Source organism: Euwallacea similis, chromosome 14 (genome assembly GCF_039881205.1).
Source record: "Euwallacea similis isolate ESF13 chromosome 14, ESF131.1, whole genome shotgun sequence".
Taxonomy (NCBI): domain Eukaryota; kingdom Metazoa; phylum Arthropoda; class Insecta; order Coleoptera; family Curculionidae; genus Euwallacea; species Euwallacea similis.
Window position 1 is genome coordinate 391,774 of NC_089622.1, and position 20,614 is coordinate 412,387.

Genomic DNA, 20,614 nt, shown 5'->3' on the forward strand with positions numbered 1-20,614 from the left:
TTAAAGGACGAGTCTCTGCTCAAATTAGGGATAAATTTCTAGAAACATATCCTTGAAGGGCTAACTTTGTTATTTAAATATTTTTGCGTACATGATCCATGGTCGTGGGAAAAATATTGTACATAACTCGCAAGAAAGTTTCTTAATAGATTCGCAAAATGCCGCCCTCGCCTGCGGCTCGTGCAAAACATTTCACGCTGGGGCACAACATTTGACGCTCGTGCGTTAAAAGTTACTTTCTTCGCTTGTTATGTAAATAACTGTTTCAATATGTCGGAATTTAAATTTTCAATATTGTTTACTCTATAACAATACATTCATCATGTAGACCTAAGAACGCTTCAGCGTACTAGAATCGCCTATTATGATGCACGCGTAAGAAAAATAACTAATATATTTGCTTTTGTAGAAACGTTTTATTTCAAGTAAAATTTTTAGTTTTTACGTCTCATACACATATAAATGAATTACAAGTGAATACCCTGCGTATCTCTAGAAAATAGAAATGTAGGCAAAACTAGGTTAGTTGTGCACGAAAGCTCTCAAAAAGAAATACATTGGAGATTTTTTTAATTCATGGACAATGTACCATCCAATTCACTTTTAGTTTACGTTAATATGAAACGTTTGTTGAATTACGGTACTTTTTTTCTTCCTTTTTCTGTTGAATTTTTTTATGATATTTTCCTGCTACAATGGTGAAGGCCAACTCCCAATTGGAAATAGGCCTATTTGGTTTCATTTCATTAGATACTATTTCGACCTCTGGCATTGGTGTTTCTCATAGACACTATTTGAAAGATCTATATGGAACCTCAATAGTTATAATGCAAATTCTTAATCACAAAAATTCCCATATTTACCATTTATCGAAAATTTGCTTTCGCGGTACAATAACCTCCAAACCCGAATAACCTGTAATCTCCAAGCAGACCTCACACTGACGGAAGTGTTTACATTTTGTTGGCATATTAACCTTTTTCGACGAACCTAAATAACCACAACGTCCACAACTAAAAACAAATACGTTCATATACCTTTTCCTTTAAGACTCCTGCATACCCACAATCTACAACATTCATTTAGTTGAACCACCTTCTCAAGGCTCTGCAGTCCATTAAACACTTGAAGGAAAGTTATGAATAACCAGAACCATCATCGACCGCGCTACGCAGACCTTCCAAGGCTTAAATATTTACCGAATATTTTAAATGTATGTTATCACGGTTTACAGATGCATTCACCTATTGCATAATATAATAGACAAACACGAGTTGAAAACCTGTGTAAACGTCCTGAGACTCAAGCTGTCTTTAGGTAAATAAAAGACTTCTTAAGCAAATTAGCTGAAGTGGTTATTGCTATTAGTTGAATTAGGATTATCGCTTTGTGGGGCATCTTCGTGTAAACATAAGAGTAAAGCAAATACTAGTGCATTTTGTTAAGTTCTTGAAGTTCAGTGTCGACTCTATTCCACACACACACTTTACACTGAAAATAGTTTTTTAAATTTTGACAAATAGTGACAGTTTTCTTAGACAAAACCCGTGATTAAACGGGTTTCATTTCGCAACTAGTTAGATAATGAATGTATGTGCCTTTATTTCGCGAACCGGCAGTTTTACCAAGTACAAGTATTAGCTTGAATGTGTTTAAATGTATGTCATTTTCTTAGATATCTTCATCGTACAGCAAAGTTAGAAAAAATCATGTATGAAACTCGTTAGAAAATGCTATTTCATGTAACTCGTCTCATATTGTCCCACTCGTTACATAAAATTATCCATTTCCTAACTGGTTACATAAATACCTACTTCATTATCTACGAGATAAAGTACAATTATTTCATAAATGAATGTTTGTTACGTAAGAACCTCCTCCATGTCCAAACAAATACTAAGTAATGACTTCTGGAATATCTTTGAGGCATTCGAAGAAGATGGATCCTTATTAGGTATTCACAGACGGTATTAATGGCTCCCACATGTTCAATTGATAGCTTCTAATAGTTCCTGTCAACAAGTTGCCTGAATAAAGCGACCGTTAAATATTATTGGAAATCTATTGTGGACATAGACAAATATTGGATTCCGAGGAATGGAAGAACTTGACATTCGTTGTGTACAACTAACAAGTACGTTAATAAATTCATCTATTAGTATGCGGTAATAGTTGGTTTTTGCTGTGTGTCTGGTTTTAGTAATGATTATTGTGTTTGTTGCCAAGTTTGCATTACATGAATTTTAAGTGAAATATAGGAGATTTATGATTTAAAGTAGTAGGAAAATGCAAAACGTAAAAAAAAAACTTCAAAATGGGCAAAAAACAATGCTTTCAAAATGCCTTACTTATGTGCAATTCAGAATTCGCTGGAAATGAACCACTTAACACAAAAAAAAACTTAACACCATTAACAAATAAATGCTTCATAGCTTAGTTCTTAAAGCGACTAAAAATCGAGATATGATATAATGAAAGATTCTTTCTATTTGTTTTATAGCAAATTCTGTCTCAAACTGACCAAAAACCAGAGTATTTTTGAACCGCGAATTCGTTCCTTCCGCCTCTTTCAAAAACCGATGAAAACAGATCACAGGAATCATTAAATAAAATAATGATTTATTTCGTAATTTGGTTTAATGTAAATCTTCCCGATCAATTTTTAATAATTTAATATTTGTCAAAATTTCATGGGAATATTTCCTGATCGAATGAATGCTAGGAAAACATCAATATTCGAAGCAATTCAAGGTGAAAATCGTATTACATTGGAAAGTTTACAAGATTATTATGTTAAAAAATGGCGTTATAACCGGGTAATCTGTAACTACTACTTTCTATACTGTATCGTAGATTTGGCATGATTTGAGTGATTGCAACTATTAAATGTCTCTCTAATTTATTCTCATGTTTATTACGAGTCTGCTTCTCCTTAATATTAGAGACCTGAGTTTAAGGTGAAAATAATGTTTTTTAATTGTGCCACATATAGGATAAGGAAAGTGTTAGATTTGATTGATCGTTAAAAAAGTACCTTCACGATTTAATAATTAAACAAACGATGCTTTTCTTCGTATGCCTGTTTTTTTTGCTACCTCCCACGCAATTACACAATCGTTCATTGGCCTGTAATTACCGTGTGATGTGTGTCATGTCGGAAGTTTCGATATAATTTAACGTGTAATTACTTCTGAAACAGTTTCCTTCCTAAATATGCGAAAACCATTAACATAACTGGATTTATAGTGGATATTTGATGTTCATGAACCTTATCAAGTTAATCCTCACTTGACCCGGAAGGGTACTATTCGGAAAAATCTTACTACAGCTATACAATTCATAATGTAGTTTTACATTACGTAACGATTAAAACAAGGCTAAATAAAAACGACAAAGGCCCTTATACGCCATACCATCAGTAATACTTATCTACTATGACTAGGCATTTCTTGTTACAATAAGGATCGAAACGTTTTCGCAATTTGCCTGCAGAATAAACGAGACCAACCCATTTTCTAATGTGTCATTCTGTCAAGGACGTTTTGTGAACCGAAACTGGAAAAATGCCTTCTTGGTGGTATTTTTACAAAAATGAAGTTGCGACTTGGACAAGTAGTAATAACTTACTATACCGAGTCCTGTTTGCAAAATGTTTGCAAAATGGAATTTTACTTATCGTCCATCACTGGTGTCCTTGCTTTTACTGCGTCATAAAAAGCATAAAAATGATGTCTGAAGTTCCTTTTTGGCCATTTTCTCGAAACGAAATTGGAAAACAGTCGTTATTAAACTTTCAAATTAGCAAAGTCTTCATTTCAATTTGACATAATTGATACAAAAGGGTGTGTCCGAGTCAGTGGGCAGTGATTATAATACCGCTTTGTCCATGTGTTTAACCGGTCATAATGTATAGTTTGCTGACAAATAATAATAGTTTATAGCGTAACGGATAAAATGGTTAATACACAATAATTATTATTAATAAAACGGCGATATGCTTTGACATCCGCTATGCTACTAATAAGGTCACTTTAACATGGTTAGTGCTCTAATGTAAAGTCTTTACGTAATATTCAAGTATTTGCTAGAATTTGCTTCTTTAAAGATATAGCGTTAAGTTATTGTTAAAGAACTTCAGGCCAATTTCAAATTTATGCGCGATGTACTCTGATGAGAAAAAGTTAAAATAAATTTTTATTGGTTATGACGAATAGATTAATCTGCATTTCAACGATGTAGCATTACAATACATTTTACAACATTTGTTTAAAATGCTTCATTATCATTAAGCGTAACGCTGAACTTTACTAATATTTTGTCTTTTCCTTTCTTTTGTCATGTAAATCAGTGTCAAAATAACTGAGTTCCAAGATGAGATGGCAGCAGAACATGCAGATTTAGAGAATCTGTGTTAGAGAATATCTTAACACTCTTGAGTAAATATCACATTTATTGTCACTTCTAGTTTAGCCACAATTCTAATTTTTTCTTATTCAATGGGACACTCTGTACGAGGCTAGTTTTTCCACCGAACCACTCTGATATGTAATCTTATAAATTCATTTCAAAAATGTAATAACTAAAAAAGATCATAAAATTGCGACACATCCTTTATATTTTTTATTAAAACATTTTTAAAATATTTTACTAAGCATATTAAAAATTATAAAATGTCAGATAAAACTCAGTTTAGCCTTTAGGAACTTCAACATACGTTTACTTAACTAGAGATTAATCCATTTTAATGGAATTGGAAAATTAATACTGATAAATGAAAATGAATGAGTTTTATAATGATAAATCATAACGAACGAATCAAATTCAATTACTTATTAAAAAATTTAATTAACCCTATTGAATAAATAAATACCTATAATTATTAATAAAATATAGTCAAACAAATTTGTAATAAGAGAAATTGATCAAGATTCTAGATGATGCTCATTTGAAGAAAACGAGACATTTTTTAAAACCACTATCAGGCCCATTTTGATTTGATTAGACAATGATTCCATTTTTGTTATCTAATGGTGATTCCACATCTCGATCGTGGTTTGTAAGTTCGTTTTTGTATCCTTGAGATTCAAATTTCTTGAAAACCTTCGACATATCTTTACAAAAACTCCGCCATGAAGAATATTTTTTTCGTTCACATTCCATGCCGGAATTGACGGTGAACAACTGCAAAAAGAAAATTAAATATAATTATGTTTATTATTGGCGGAATTTTATCTGGATCATTGTGTTCTACATTGAACTGCTGTTATTCACGTGCATGATGTAAAGCTTTAACGATTATAATTTAAAATTAATAAATGATATTTTCATTCGTATAAATCCATAAATAAATGTGTGATAACGAAAGCTAAATAACATGGATGAGGGAAAGATTTTTTTCTGTTCGCACCTCATTGAGATCACACATTTCTTCATCGGTGTTAACGTATAATGACACTTTTCCAACATCCCTTCCATTATTTCGTTTGCAAAGGATATAAAAAGCCAAACTCAATACAGTGATCAGCGTTGCGGCACACGCAACTATAACTTTATTCTGTGTTCCTACTATGAATTCGTACATCCTTTCCATGTATGGTGTTTCCATTGTTAATAAAAATAAATTCTGCTGATACAATATTATCACAGTAACGGCGACGAACTACACTCTTTTACTTCTCAGTTACTAATGAAAATAATGGGATAAAATAGGAGATAACTTGCGACTCGAGACACAACAGCGATATTGGCGCAAGTTGATACAGGTTTTTCGATAGACGACGCATGCGTCATCATTTCTGATGAAATTGTTCTGGCCGGTTAACACATGTTTAAGGTTGTTGAGTGAGAAACTGGTCCTGGTTTCTGGCACAATCTCTTAAAATTCTTCAGTTATAAGGCACAATTCTCATTCTATTAATAAATTTTCATTTATTGCGTTCGTTCGTGTATCCACTATTGTGATCAGTGCAAAGGTGCTAAAATAGGGACTCGTTCAAAAGTTATTTATTACCTCATTAAAAGTAGTTTTGCGTGCATATGTCGTTGCATATCGCATAGTATGTCAGCTAAACAGGAATCATACCATTATGGGAACGATTTGGACATGCAGAAAACTTAAATCATCCGTTCACCTGATACTCATCCCTGAATATTTTCTCAGGAGATTCGGTTTTATTAGTTGAAAATCGAAACCATTCAAGTGATGTGGTTGGACTGGAAACCCATCGGGGGGTCACGTTGAATGGATTGTTCTGCATGTAGAGTATTGCACGTTTTTGCTAAACGGATATTTTTATACGATTATTGTTTTGAGTTTTGATAATTTATTTTTTGAAATATTCCTAAAGACCAAATTATTGATGTTCCACTTACAACGCGAATTATTTCACTTCCTTATATTATTTGCTATTTTTGTTGCGAAATTTATTTCTCATGTATTTTTGGGGTGACTTGTTGTGTAATGTCATAATAGGCTTATCCCGTGTAACATTAATCCGCGTTATTAATTTGTCGAAAGTAAAAAATGCGCTCTAATTAGTTGCGCCATAATTAAGTAGGTGCACACATTTTGTGAATAGCGGAAAAGATAATGTATGAGCGTTTTAAATTTATATTTCTGGGACATTAGCAGCTTATAGATTAATAATTAATTAGAGATCTGCGTAAGGAAATTTCTGCAGGTCTAATGAAACGAGATGTTAATTATATTCAGATTTTTTTGACGACGTGTGCAAATTTCAAACCAGCCAAATTTGTCACTTTGTGGGCAGCGAAACCAGTTTTTGTGCCGGAATAGTTTTTATGAGTGTCTATATTAGAAATTATAATGCATACATTCAAAATGATGATTTAATGTGCCAAAGAAAGCTCATAAAGTTCAAGCAACCGTAAACTTTCGTTTTGAATTACGGTCAGTAGTGTGTTGAATATGAAATACTCGCTCATAAACTTTATCAAAATGATTGCACCATTTTGATGGAACATTTAATTGATGCATTTTCCTATACTATCGGAGTTCACTAATATGAATTCTGACCTAATCTGTAGCATATTGACCTGTACTTATCATGAAATATTATATAGTAATCAGAGTCGGTTTAATAAATAAATTGGGGTAGGTAAGGTGTGGCAGGCCTGTGTAACAGCCCAAGCATCCATTTTTTCCTCTTTAGTGAGCGATTCTAAAACTATTAATATTTTCTAGTTTTTTGAACTTCCCCTCGTATGGAACATCTTTATTTCGCTCTCTTTTAATAAGATTTCCTTCAAGATAGATAATCACGTGATGATGAATATTATAGTCCTCAGATTTAGCCGCTTCCCAGTCATCGTTTTTCTTCCAATTTGTTTCGTTTACCAAGCCTGGTCCCCAGCAATAAAATCGCGTATCACGAGATTGGTTTTAAGTGAATTTTCTTAATTCCTGAAAATAGCACCTGATAATTATCGCTAAGTTTTCTTGTACACATTTCCTTAATTTTTTCCTTCCGCCGCGATATAATCATAGGAGAAAGAATCTCCTCAAGCTACAATAACTCATTGCCAACGAAGCAGACATTTGGGTCAGTAGTCATCCATGGCTTCCCATAAAAAAGCACACAAATCAAAAATGCTGCGTTTACTATTGCCATCGCATCGTGCCGTCATACTTGACTGGACTGTTTGCAACGTACTCGGCAGGATTGCTTTATTTTCTTTCATTCACGCCTTTCATAACAGTAATTGGTTCACCATTATTGTATGGGTTAATTGCTGAATCGGTATCTGTACCATGCGAAACAAGGTAAAGTGTTCGTGAAGAAGCGATTTCAACAGACATCGGATTAATTGAATCTGGCTTTTATGTGCGAGGAGGCATTTTTGTTCCTAGATCTCTAAGGAATCCTTGAATCGAGAATGATATTGAACATTATGAAAGAGAATGTCTGGAGTTTTGGGCATATGAAAGGTGAGAAAGTTCAACTGCCTATGCGTAGCTGGTGATCTATTTTGTTTCATCATGCGATTTATTTTCTATTCATGTTCGGATTGAATGCCATGCTCTTCTCGAAGGATTCTTCAGACTTCCAATACGTCCAGTATGAAAATTAATATTTATTTGTAAAGTAACATTAACTATGAAATAAATGTTACCTAGAGTCCGAGCGCTGTGAGAGTACCGCTACGTCATAATATTATTTGCTCTTCGTGCAGCGTTCAAACTCTTATCCCTGAGTAATGTTAAGGTAGTGTTAATGAGAAAGAAAATAAAGAACAATTTTCACTTTTAAACTCGCACTTATTCTTACCCAAACTATTGACAAATCCACTTGAATATGGCAGCCAGGCTTGAATTGAAATCCAAACAACACAAAACAAGTCGATAACAGAACGAGGAACAATACCAATTTCTTTAAGTGAATCATACCTCCGGATATTCTGAGTGAAACGTGACTTCCTAATCAGAAATCAGAAACTGTTGGCTTACCGGTTATATGCATATTGATACATGTTGTTAACCAGTAGGGCCTTATTTTGGTTTTTAGCCAAGTTTTAATAACGTGTAGACAATTCTCACTGTTTATTAGCCCATTCTTAATCTTTTTGCGATTATTTTGGTTAATGAACAAATGGAGTCACTATGAAATATTTTTCCCAAGTTTCTGTGTACCATTTTGTAACTCTTACTCTCAGCTTCAAATTACCCCATCAGACGTTTATTCGAATATTTAAATACAAGCCAGTTATTGGCGACTAAAGAAGAAGATATCTGACTTTTTGGTTTTTTGCTTTCACTTTTATTTATGAGACTATTTACTCACTGCCAGCCAGCTTTCTCTGCGTTGTCTTGTGGCTCCAGATCTCTACTTCAAATCACAAATTTTTCGGTTCTTTATTTGAGTACTTATTGAAGAGATCTAGCATTTAATTAATTACGTTAAAGAGGGAGAAATCTAAATTATTTTTTATTTTTGCCTCTATTTGGCTTGTGAAACTATTTAGCTCACTGATGGGTGCAAATTATTCCCAAGGCAGTCCCAGGTAGATGTTCGTTTAAGACGTGCCAAGGAGAAGTTTATTCGATAATCTGAAATAAACGAACTATGGGCGTCTACAAAGGGAGAAATCTGGATTTTTTGCTTTCACTTTTGTTTGTGGGGCTTGAGAAATAGGCGGTTTATGGGCGGTGTAAGAGATAAAAGTAGATTATTTCGAATTTTGCAGTCGTTCGGTTTGTGAAACTGTTTGGCCCACTGGGTGTAAATGTTCCCAGATCACTTTGGGTCATTTTGTGGCCCCAAATTTATGCTTTTTTTTTTGGAAACTTTTGAAACATCCTGTTTAAAACCAGTCAGTACCGCGATCGACAGCTGACCTATTTTGGAAAAGAAAAATAACGCAATTGCTTACGTTTGCCCTTAATGAGAAAGAACTATTCTTTAGATACCTCGATAAAACGCTTAAATTAAACCGAAAATAGGTTGGTAGTAGGCACATAGGCATGAGGCCACAAATTGCCCAAATGTCCTCTGGGTACTATCAGTCACAAGAATGTAGGAGACTTCCTGTACATCGTTATTGTTCTCACTTCAACGGGCACAAAACATAACAGTTCATGATGGATTAAGACCGCCAACACCTACACCCGTGTATGAATCTTTAAGCCTGGTTCCATCATGGTTAAAATTATACGGTCGTATCCTGCTTGACCATTTTGGCAGGTTTTCTACATAGTCCGATCTCTCATCAAATAAAACTAAAGTACCCTTTTCTAACGGTTTGTTGGCCGTATACAGCGTGGGACAGACGTAAATATATCCTAGTCACGAAACCAACCTGGTACTATCTTTTATAAATAAAATTGCTATTCTCGCCTGGTAGCTTGCAGACGTACTGAGAACACAATATCGGGAGTTAATTTCTCGGTTACAGATTAAGATATAAGGGGTCATTATTAGAGGTAGATGAATTGAGTAAGAAAGGCGGAGGCACATGTCGTTTAGCAGAAACAAAGGCTGTACATGTTTAATGAGCGCTTTATACATATTAAATTAATTTGAAATGGCAAACGTGACAAATTGGCGACGAATGACATGTTTAAGCCTCGTTGGGAGCGTACTTTACATAAGACAACGCAGCTGCATTTTACATTGCGACACACACAATAATGCCGATGTTTGAATCAACAACTACCTATTCTTGCACAAAACTCTGCGGTAAGTCGAAGATAAAAACCTAATCCAATCAACAGGTGTGTGAAGAAATAGAGGTTTCTTGTAGAAGTTTTAGCACTTATTGGTCATTATTCTCAGCGAATAAAAGTTATGACACAATGTTCGATTAAACCAAATTGGACCGCATGGCCCTTGGTTTCAAAATTGTGCAAGATTATAACATATATGGTTGCTTAAAAATAATTAGCCATTGTATTGAATTTTGTATTAACAGTCGATACCTCTCTAATAGCTCCGGTCATGTATTTATGTGGCTTGCATCATCCTTATATTTGTATGGTTATGTGTATGGCTTATTTCAACATTGTGCTAGCTCTTAATGATGTCATGATTTGCATTTGAGATTTTTTTATTAGCCGAAGCGCGAACGTAGATAATAAGGCAGAATGGGAGTCCTTAATCATACCTAATCTTAAAGATCATTCTATGTTCTGAGAGAAGGCAGCCTCCATTGACATTTTTTCACAGTTGAAATGACCTCAAAAAGCAAAAATCAATGAATGCTCAAAGAAATGTGAGAATCAGATTTGGTTTATGACTTGTGAAGTATGGTATTACCTAACCGAAGACAGTAATTTGAAGTGACGGCATGTGCCCTACAAACTAAGCTGAAAGAACTTTTACCAACTTTTCTTGAGTAACCTTTATTAAACTGCACAATTTAAACAGACCTATAAGTACTTTAAATTGAAAATTATCCACGTTGATCAACCTCAGACTCATGTTCTCAATCAGTCTCTTAGTGGAATTTTCTCATAAACTTTGAGTCGGCCAAGGTATAAGTCCCTGAGCGATTCTATTTAGCATTTTTTCTGCGCAATAATTGCTCCATTTTTCACTGCTTGGTTCAGATCAAAGAAAACCTATTCAAGTCACCTACTGTCCAAGTGATCACAAGGACAATTTTCTACTGCATTTGTTGCGGTCAAGATTTGAACTAACTTCAATGCAAACCAGGAGCTGCCACTAAAAACAATGATTATCGTAATGGTTCTTTAGCTGAAGTGGTGCAAGACGACCGTAAACAATACCTAGAATCTGGTCACAGAACGTAAGCTACTCGACAAGGTCGTACCTTCGGTCACTCGATGGTCGTACTCACTTAACCAAATCACTCGTTAAGTAGGTATGGTCACCGACAATGAAACGACCTCAAGAGAATAACCAGCTGACTTTTTACTTTCTAAGACGGTCTAATCATGTGGGCGTAATGCACGCTCTTCACTGACATAACTGCATGCCTGCTTAATCTTCGAAAAAGGTCATAATGGGAATCTTCGTTTTGTTTGTCTAGAGCCGATTGATTAATGAACGTTTCTTATTTGTTTCAGATAAGTGAGGAATAGCCATGGGTGAACGAAAGGGAACTAAAGGATTGGAACTGTGGTGTCGGAAAATGACCGAAGGTTATCCTGGTGTCAAGGTCGAGAACATGACCACTTCTTGGAGAGATGGTCTTGCGTTTTGTGCCATAATTCACCACTTTCGTCCAGATTTAATGTAAGTGCATCTTGATGCTTTTAGAACGTAATAAGTTTGCGCACTCCATTTTTGCTTAAGTTCTCTAAAGACTTCTCTGCGGTGCATAGGTAATGAATGACTAACGCAGTTCACACACAATTCTCTTGAAAATGACGAAATGAATTATTATTATTATTGTCATTATCATTGTTTTTATCATCATTATTTTTTTGTTGTTATTGTTATCCATCTAATAATATGAAATCAAAGAAACGTGGATTCTGAAGTTCACCCGTTATACGATTTTCCAGTCTAATCCAACGCAGTTAAACATCCGTTTTATATTAATTCCGAAAATATAATAGTCACTAACCGGCATAGTTGTGCCCAAATAAAGCCTGAAATTAAACTAGATAGAGTAGGAGTTATTATCCTCCCATAGGGAGAACTCATCCTGTCACAGTACTTAAAAACCATAATATAAAGAGTGACTTGAGCACTTAAAGGTATTTTCAGTCGCGTGTAACAGTGCAATCTAATTCCCAAGTAATCATATAAAACTGCGGCACACACAAACTTGATACACAAATAAGATGGGAACATATGGTGCTGGGATTGTTGAGACACTTTTTATCTCTTACCATATAAGATGCTGACATAACCTGGAGCAGTAAAAACTCCCCGAGTTGACAATCGAGATTAATGTGTGTTGTTGTGGTTTAAATGATGAAGTTCTAGGAAGGTTTCTAATTTAATTTGTCTTCAGTATTTGAGGGCAAAAAGAGCCTGTTCATGGGTCGTCACCAGTACGATAACAGCATTGAAAGCTTTTGATGTTAAGTAGGTAAGTATGTTTGAAAGGGCATAATCACCGGCAATAAATTCACTCATTAATATTATTTCCTCTTGGCAGCTCAGTTCGCTGTTCGGTAATTACTCGTATTTGCAAGAGTCAAAAAACCCCTTAGGCTAGACTTTTCGCTCCATCCGGCAACATTGCCCACCTGAGAAGCTGTCAGGATCTAACATTCATTAGACACAAACTCTGTGCAATATTCGTGGTTAAATAAAAATTTCAAGCTTAACATTTGAAGGTTGATTTCTCAAGGATTTAATTGAATTTGGTGTTATTCGGAAGCTTTTTATGGCCACCCTTGACAGGATGCCAACTGGCAATCTGTTACCACCCTTTGTGAAATTGCTACGCATCCAGAATGTCTCTCGCTCAATGGAAAATTAGACCTTTCGTTAGGTGAATTGCTACTATTATATTGTGAGGAAATCTGCACCTTATAGATGTTGAGACGTTTTTAGTATTACACGCAGTTCAGGGGTTTACACAGAAAACTTAGGGCAGTTTCGCAGTTTGGCTGAAACTGATCCTGAACAATTTATTTGATCCCAATCCAGAATTGAGGTCTCTTTTGTAAACCGCAACAGTTGAGCCTTGAAAAGTGTCGGATGTTGAATAAAATCCTAATTAATTCTATTACGATAATTAACTACTATTAATTGAAGTATAGGATAAAAAAACAAATTGGGAATATCATTAGTCTTCTCCTTCTAAGTTTTTTTTGCTAAACGTCGCTTTAGCATTGCTCGCTTTGTTAATTGCGCAACAATATTACTTTCAAAAAGGTCGAATCGGTACGTTCATGGCCGACCACCTGTTTCTTATGCAGTTATCTTCAAAACAATTCTCTTTCTCTTGCAAATGATGAATTACTCGCTATTTGATTTACACTTTACATGACTTTTCGGCTTTGCTCGACTCGTAGATGCCGTGTTAGTAGGCCATTTTTAATACCGGCTATCTCCAAACTGTAATTTTCTTTATTCTTAACCACATAGGAAGTTACTTACTCTTCAACGTTAATTCTAAATAATTATCACTCTCCTAGAGCCGAGTTTTATGGCTAGTACGTTGGCCTATGCCGTGATCTGAAACTATCATAATATATTTATCAATTTTCAACTTCCGCATCCAGCTGATTTATGCGGTGGATGCGAAAATGATCTGCCTGTTTTCTATGCAGGAGTGATTGATCATCAGCACTAAAAAGCTCTTTTGAACTATTCCGCATTGTCATGAATAATCGATACCTAATCGATAGGATAACACGGATATTAACGACCCGCTATTTGGAGCACAAGAATTATACTCCCAACATGTTGCAGCGGAAGTTGAGGCTTATGCCCATAAATAAGAAAACGTCAAGATTTTTCTCCACAGTCAACGTGTTCGCTGGGTAATAGAGCTAATTAAAAACAACACCTTTTAAGATGTTTCCAATTAATGCACCGTGTAAAGAATTTTGCAGTAAACCATTAGGAACCAGTTACGCTAAAACATGAACAGAATCAATAACCTTTTGCGGAATTAGAGATCAACGTCTCAATTATGTATCGCGTTTAATACCATAATATATTTATTGGCAACTTGCCATCTTGTCCTATTTACATAACTACTTATCTTATTAATTTACATGAAAATTTGATTAACAGCTTGCCATCGATGGAGCATTGATTAGATGCGTTCCAAGATTTAGTCCAGTTAGTTTTATGATGCTGTTTTTGATCAGTAACTGTACCTGCTTAATGAAGGTAGTTAGTCAACAATTTCGATTCTTTCATCTCGGGAGTTCCGCTCTTTCCCACAAGATGAGTGCATAGAATTCTAACAAAAAATGAAATCCTTGAAGTTTATTAATAAAGGTGAGACGTGTTTAATTCACTATTAAAATGAGATTTGTTGTTATTACAGTTACATTGCAGTTGGTGCTGGCAATTTCGAACAAAGTAAGAATAAGATCCGTGTATGGAGATGCAAGGTAATTTTTATAGGAAGGTCCTTGGTTAAGTTATTGCTAGCTATATAAGGACGGTTTTATGTTTTACGTTTAGGTTCGTTTCCTCGATAGGGGTATATTTTTAGAATGTTAACAAGCTGGCAAAGCGGATCTTTCGCGATAACAATATTTGAATGTTTGCAGTGGTTCTCCATTATGAAACCTTCAAAATCAAGAGGGTGCGAATGAAGCCAATACATTTTCTGTTATTAGCTTTTCCGCGTCCTTCTGTTTCTGGCGAATATCATATTGCCAAACTCATGAACCAAACCGAAATGCGTTGATCCAATTTATGAACTCTTTAGGGACATAGTACTGGTCGATTTTGAACAAAGACTGGGATTATTCGGCACTAATTCATAGTCGTAAACGTAAGTTCTGTCTGTAACAGCACATACGAACTACCTTTATGACTATGAATTAGTGATATGAATATGGATAATCCCGACCTAAAATCATTTCTTGCCATTTTGATGCTTTAAATAATTTTCACCTGTTTGCGGAAATAATAAAAAATGTCCATTATTTGCAGAAATAATTTTTATTTTTTAAATGAAAAAAACTGATATTTATATTACATGTTTTAAGTGTCCTTGATCTTCTAGACAACATATTTCAGAAGTTTTCAAATACAGTTTGGCGCGCCATTAAGTCTAGTAAAACTTTGATTATGACTCCTTTGGAGGTCTACCAGATAAGACAACTATCGTCAAACATCATGAAAGATTTGCTGAACAATTAACACCATTTAGAGCACAGCGGCTGGCAGCCCAGAAATTGGGACGCGCTGGTAATGGTGATGGCGATGGTATGTTGATTAATTTTGATAATCACCTCGCTTTGAAGAATCTAAATTTCAGCATTCACGCTATTTCAGCATGATAATTAATGTTTGTTAATGCGTATTATGTATTACAATGGCAGATTAGCATGCGAATTGAAATGAGTTTGATTGATGTGTATCAGAGCCATATAGTGTACACGTTGACAAAAAGAACGCAGAATTTGATAGGAAGTGCGGAAGATTTGTTGGTGATAGAAAAAGTTCCGGCTTTAACAGTTAGGTCAAGTTAGTTAGATACACACAAATTTGCTCTACTTGTAGAAGAGGCTTTTGCATTATTAGTGAGGACGAACAAAGTGTTATTTCATGTTCTTCGTGATCCTCAACTCCTTTCTCTTCCGAGTTAGCTTAACGTCTCTAAGAATTTGCATTTCGATAGTCTTCCGGAGTGTTCCACAATCTACAAGAAGATTAACATAAATTCGAAATGTGATGTAAATACCCTGGTAAATACGAGTCCCAAACACACGTCTTGAGAACTCTTCTCACAATATAATAATTGCAATTATTCAGAAGAGGTCTGGCTCCTAAAATGGAAGTATGTAGTAGGAAGCAAACATCTCAGTAACGGCTTGTAATATATGGAGATAAAATCACATTATATTCCGAGTTCGCTTTATAAAACATTGTATTGTTTTTGTCTCAGGCGGCATTTGAAGGCCAACAATTAATTCCTGATATGGTACTTCATATTGGTTCTGGTTTTACGATTTGAAGAGCTAACACCCATGCAAGTATGTTCTTAGAAGAATAATTAATTCTATAAGTATCCGTTTTTACTGGCACTTTTGCAATGTTCATTAACCGCTTTGGACAATAACGTGTAACTAAAGCCATTAAAGTTCTTGATTCATTACCTATTTAAATCAAGCTTGTACCAGCAACATTCTCCGGATTATTTAGGGTACTATTATGAAACAATTAGACTGCCATAACTCATTCATTCTCAACACCCGATAGTCGTTTTACTTTCTAACATGTTTAGTGGTGAAGTACGTATGTTATAATACAAGATTTTATCTATTAGTGGAGTATATTGCTGGTCATTCTTGGTAAATTATATTGTTGCTGGGACTAATGTTCCACATATATGTTGCAATAGATCCGATTTTGAATGTGAACTATCTTGGTGGCAATGAAAAATTGGGATAGTCACTTTATTGAGTATCATTGGTTCATTTTTGCAATGTTGTCTATATCTATAATGGTTACATGCATTGAAGTATGTATATAAATAGGTTCCTAATTATAGGTTTCTATAAATTGCGAACCGGGCAATATGTTGGAATACGACATTTGAAAGGTTATTCTGTTGGCATTTTGAATGATTGTGCTGAAAATGGTTTTAAAATAATTAATTTCTGATGATACAGAGTGCAATATAACAACAAGGTATCCATTATCCATCTCGTTATATCGATATTTTTTTAATTATCAAAGATAAAAATTTACTTAAATAAAAGGGCAAAAGATGGGCTTTAATAAATTAACAGTTGATTGAAGGCACATAGAGGCGGAATCCTGCTGAAATTCATTGATATGTCGCTTCAGTGACGAAAAATTCACAATTGAATGAATTTCTTTGTTTAAGTGCAAGGCCAGGGCATGATAGACCACTCTTTATTAAATGACCTTACTGCACGTTTTGCACACATAGAAGTGATATTCTACCAATATTCAGTAATGTAACTTAGTTGGTTCAGTAGCAATAAATTTGCTGAATTTTGGTTTAATTTTTTACGAAAAATGGTTAGATTCCCACGTTCACTTCTGATCAAACGGTATAAGACGGCACCGTTTCAACAGATCCTGATGCTTTTTGTTCTGACAGAACAGAAATTTTGTTATTATGTAACTCCAAATTCCACATGGGTACTTAATACAATTACACATAAAGAGAAAAACGTTTACTATGTGAGGATAACCACTTTCAGTTCTAATAAGGAAGTCAATTTCAAAAGTAAATCGCCTTAATTTCCCTTCAGAATGGATGATCGCCATTTCTAAGACGGAATTCAAATAATCATTTGCATTCATTAAGTGTATTATCATTATTATTACTGCAATACGCCAAGTAGTACCGAGGAGCCTCGTAAAGACTCGAAAAACTATAAAACAGAAACTGCATCTGCAGGTCATTGGACTGCGACTGCCGTAACTAACGTCATAATAATTGTTGCAAAAAACTGCATGTTATTAAGCTAAATCAAATTAAGAGTAATTGGCATAGAAACATGTTATATCTGGCCTGTTAACAAACCGTTGAATAAAAAACATATATCAACTTTCTTTTTAAGGCCAAGTTAGGTAACCTTCCTGTATACATGAAATTTAAAGTAATTATTGTCGATTCAAGTTGCCGAGTTAAACTTACTAACAATTTTTTTTTTATTTCAGTGAATTTCATGAGCTCAACAAAGAGGAAATTTTCCACAACAACGAGCTGGCATTTAGAGTGGCAGAACACCATTTGGGCATTCCAGCCCTTTTGGAACCAGAAGATATGGTCGAATATGAAGTTCCAGATCGCCTATCTATTCTTACGTATCTGTCCCAGTTTTATCAAACGTTTGAAAATCACAGAGGTATGATATAAATGTTTTCTATTTATTTTTTATTTCTAGAATACATAGACAACTAAAATTAGTCTTGTTGTAACAGGGTATAGTGAATTGTCACGCTTCTTGTTCGTGGGAAAGGGTAACTATCAAGTAACTGTCACTTTTACTAACTAAAGTTAAGCTACTCTACCTGCTAACTAAGGCGAAAGGTTACTTTCAAGTCTAGGTTTCACTTTTACGATGTGCGATATGAAGGTAATCTAGCCGTTCATAGTTACCGACTTTACAAAGAAAATTCTAAATTTGTTTCCACATTTTTTTTATGCATCTTGATTCTGAACGAGTGAATTGATAATTAAGAATTAATCACTCATCTACAGCAACAGTTTGCACCTCAAAAATAATATTCCGTGATTTCGCTATAATCGGAAGTATTTAACCGATTTAGATCTCTTTTGATTCCATTGGGTAATAGGCGTGGGATTTGTTGGAACGAAAAGTGGTCGTCAGCGACGTCCAAAACGAATCCATTGCATAATGTGTTGATTCGCACATAAATTACCGAAGGAATGAGTTGTTGCACTAGCACGAACGATGAAGAAATAATTGGGTTTTAATGATCTAAAGAAAATAGGGAAATGTGCTTGAAATGAACCAATCCGGATGAAATCTTGTCTGTTAGCCGAATTGCGTAACGTGGAAATTTCGTAATTCTGAAATTATCAACTTTTTTAGGCAATGCTATAATAGAAATAAAAGAAGTATAATAGAAGATAACCGAATGTAGAAAGTGTTGACAAAGAAGGTCATATAAACAAGGATAAAAATCTGTTATTTGGTTACTGTTATAAGGTGTTCAGGTTCACACATCTTAATTTAATATATGAATTTTCCCCTTGCACATTTCGTACAGTCTCCTCGTTTTTTCAGTGATATTAGATCTTGACAATAAATAAATGAACAAAATACCAGTTACTTCAAATAATTTTGTGTCAAATATTCAGATCTTTTCAAGGCATTGAATACATATTTCGGCTCCTTGTTTTCCCTTTAAATATTCGTAATTTAATTTTGACGAATCGAAGTAACTTTACCAGGAGGACAATTTCCACAGAAACGACTAACTAAAATCACGACTAAAAGCAGATATTTGCTTTCAATCAAAATTGTCATACCCCGATGCATATTAAAGTTTTTTGCTGAACCTCATTCTATCAAATATAAAACAAATTACAATTCAAAGAGATCGGGAAAAAACGGAAACTGTGCCATAAACAACAGTCATGAAAAACAAATCAGCTCAATAGATACTGAAATCGGGATCTAGAAAAAACTAAAATAGGTATTTAAACTTCGGATAAAATACTACAAGATGATTATCAATTTTTCGTTATTGAGTATGATGATAAACGAAAACGATATTTTTTAGGATAATATTGGAAATCTTTAATAAATCCTAGTTGGTGATCTTTGTGGATTCTCAGACTTATTGCGAAAATAGATTAGACTACCTAAGAATTGAAACTAGCGGGAAATTATCTTTAAAACCCTAAAAATCTTTAAAAAATTTGGTAAACTTTATGAACATGGGTTTAGGAATTCAAAAATTTTTATTAACAATAACAGAGGAATGTTGCGTAATTAGCAAATATTAAGACATTTTTCAAAATTATGAGACTCTCAAAGACCTACAAATAATCCCTCCAATTCCTCTCATTTAATCGATGGAGTGAGAGCAAAATTAATAAGACCTTCAAGAGTTTTTACTACCGAAAATGCGTCATTAAAGACTTTCCCACGGCATGTACCGAGAGACACCCTATAGAGAATGATAGCAATAGGTAGTACTTTCTTGGATCTTTTTAGTCTAATATCAAACTACCCACAGGTGTTCAACGTCCGGTAACAGTAATTATAATGAAATGCGTCCTCTTAGCTTTTCCGTAATAATGAAATCTCGATAGAAAATCGATTCGCATAATATCGGTCCAGATAAAATCGAATCACGAATAATCCATTGTTGCGCTGTCACGTCATCAATAATGATACTTGCATAAAGATACTGGATCGTGCTTGCTCCGTTCTATAAGTTACTATTTGTTTAATACCGTTAAGGTCGGTTAAAAGTAATTTATTTTATGTGCGAGAAATGAAGCCCCAAAAAAAAACTAACGTAATTCAATTAAAATACAGGTATGACATCAAAAACACTGGAAGGGTGCAATTAAATATACGTAAGTTAAGATTTAATTTGCATAAGTGAACAAAAATTTCTCTCGGTCACTGTATCAGTCGGGAAAGTCGTCGTTTGGGTTAGGCCATATGGGAGTTTGAAAACAAATCAATCCCCCTTGCGAAACACGAAAACCCCATTTAATACCGTGATTAGCGAGCAACAAACTGTCAAAGACCACACCTCATCCATGGTCACTTTCTTCGCTAGCGGATCATTTGTTCTCTCGTTGTGACATAAGTTTGTAACCAATGAAACCGTAACAACAATTACGCCTTTTTCGCTAATTTTGTGTTGGAATAGTCGAGTTTACACAATGGCCAGACTGAACTGAGACACCCTGTGTGTCGCCCAGAGGCCCAGAGGTGTGCCGAAGAAAAACAATGTAGCGGTTGCCGCCAACTCGTGAATCTTAATCTGTCAGCTCGACAATTTAGAAGCTCTCAGATCGC

General features: G+C 34.7%; 1 protein-coding gene across 2 annotated transcripts in view; it reads left to right on the forward strand.

Moving 5' to 3' along the window:
• The window catches only part of MICAL-like (protein), a 49,488-nt gene that overhangs the window by 11,038 nt on the left and 17,836 nt on the right, over positions 1–20,614 (forward strand). For both annotated transcript variants that reach the window (XM_066397041.1, XM_066397040.1), the window contains exons 2-3: positions 11,546–11,714; positions 17,766–17,953. In XM_066397041.1, the coding sequence (XP_066253138.1) occupies positions 11,563–11,714; positions 17,766–17,953 (340 nt within the window). In that variant the 5' untranslated portion in view covers positions 11,546–11,562. The remainder of the gene's footprint in view (positions 1–11,545; positions 11,715–17,765; positions 17,954–20,614) is intronic.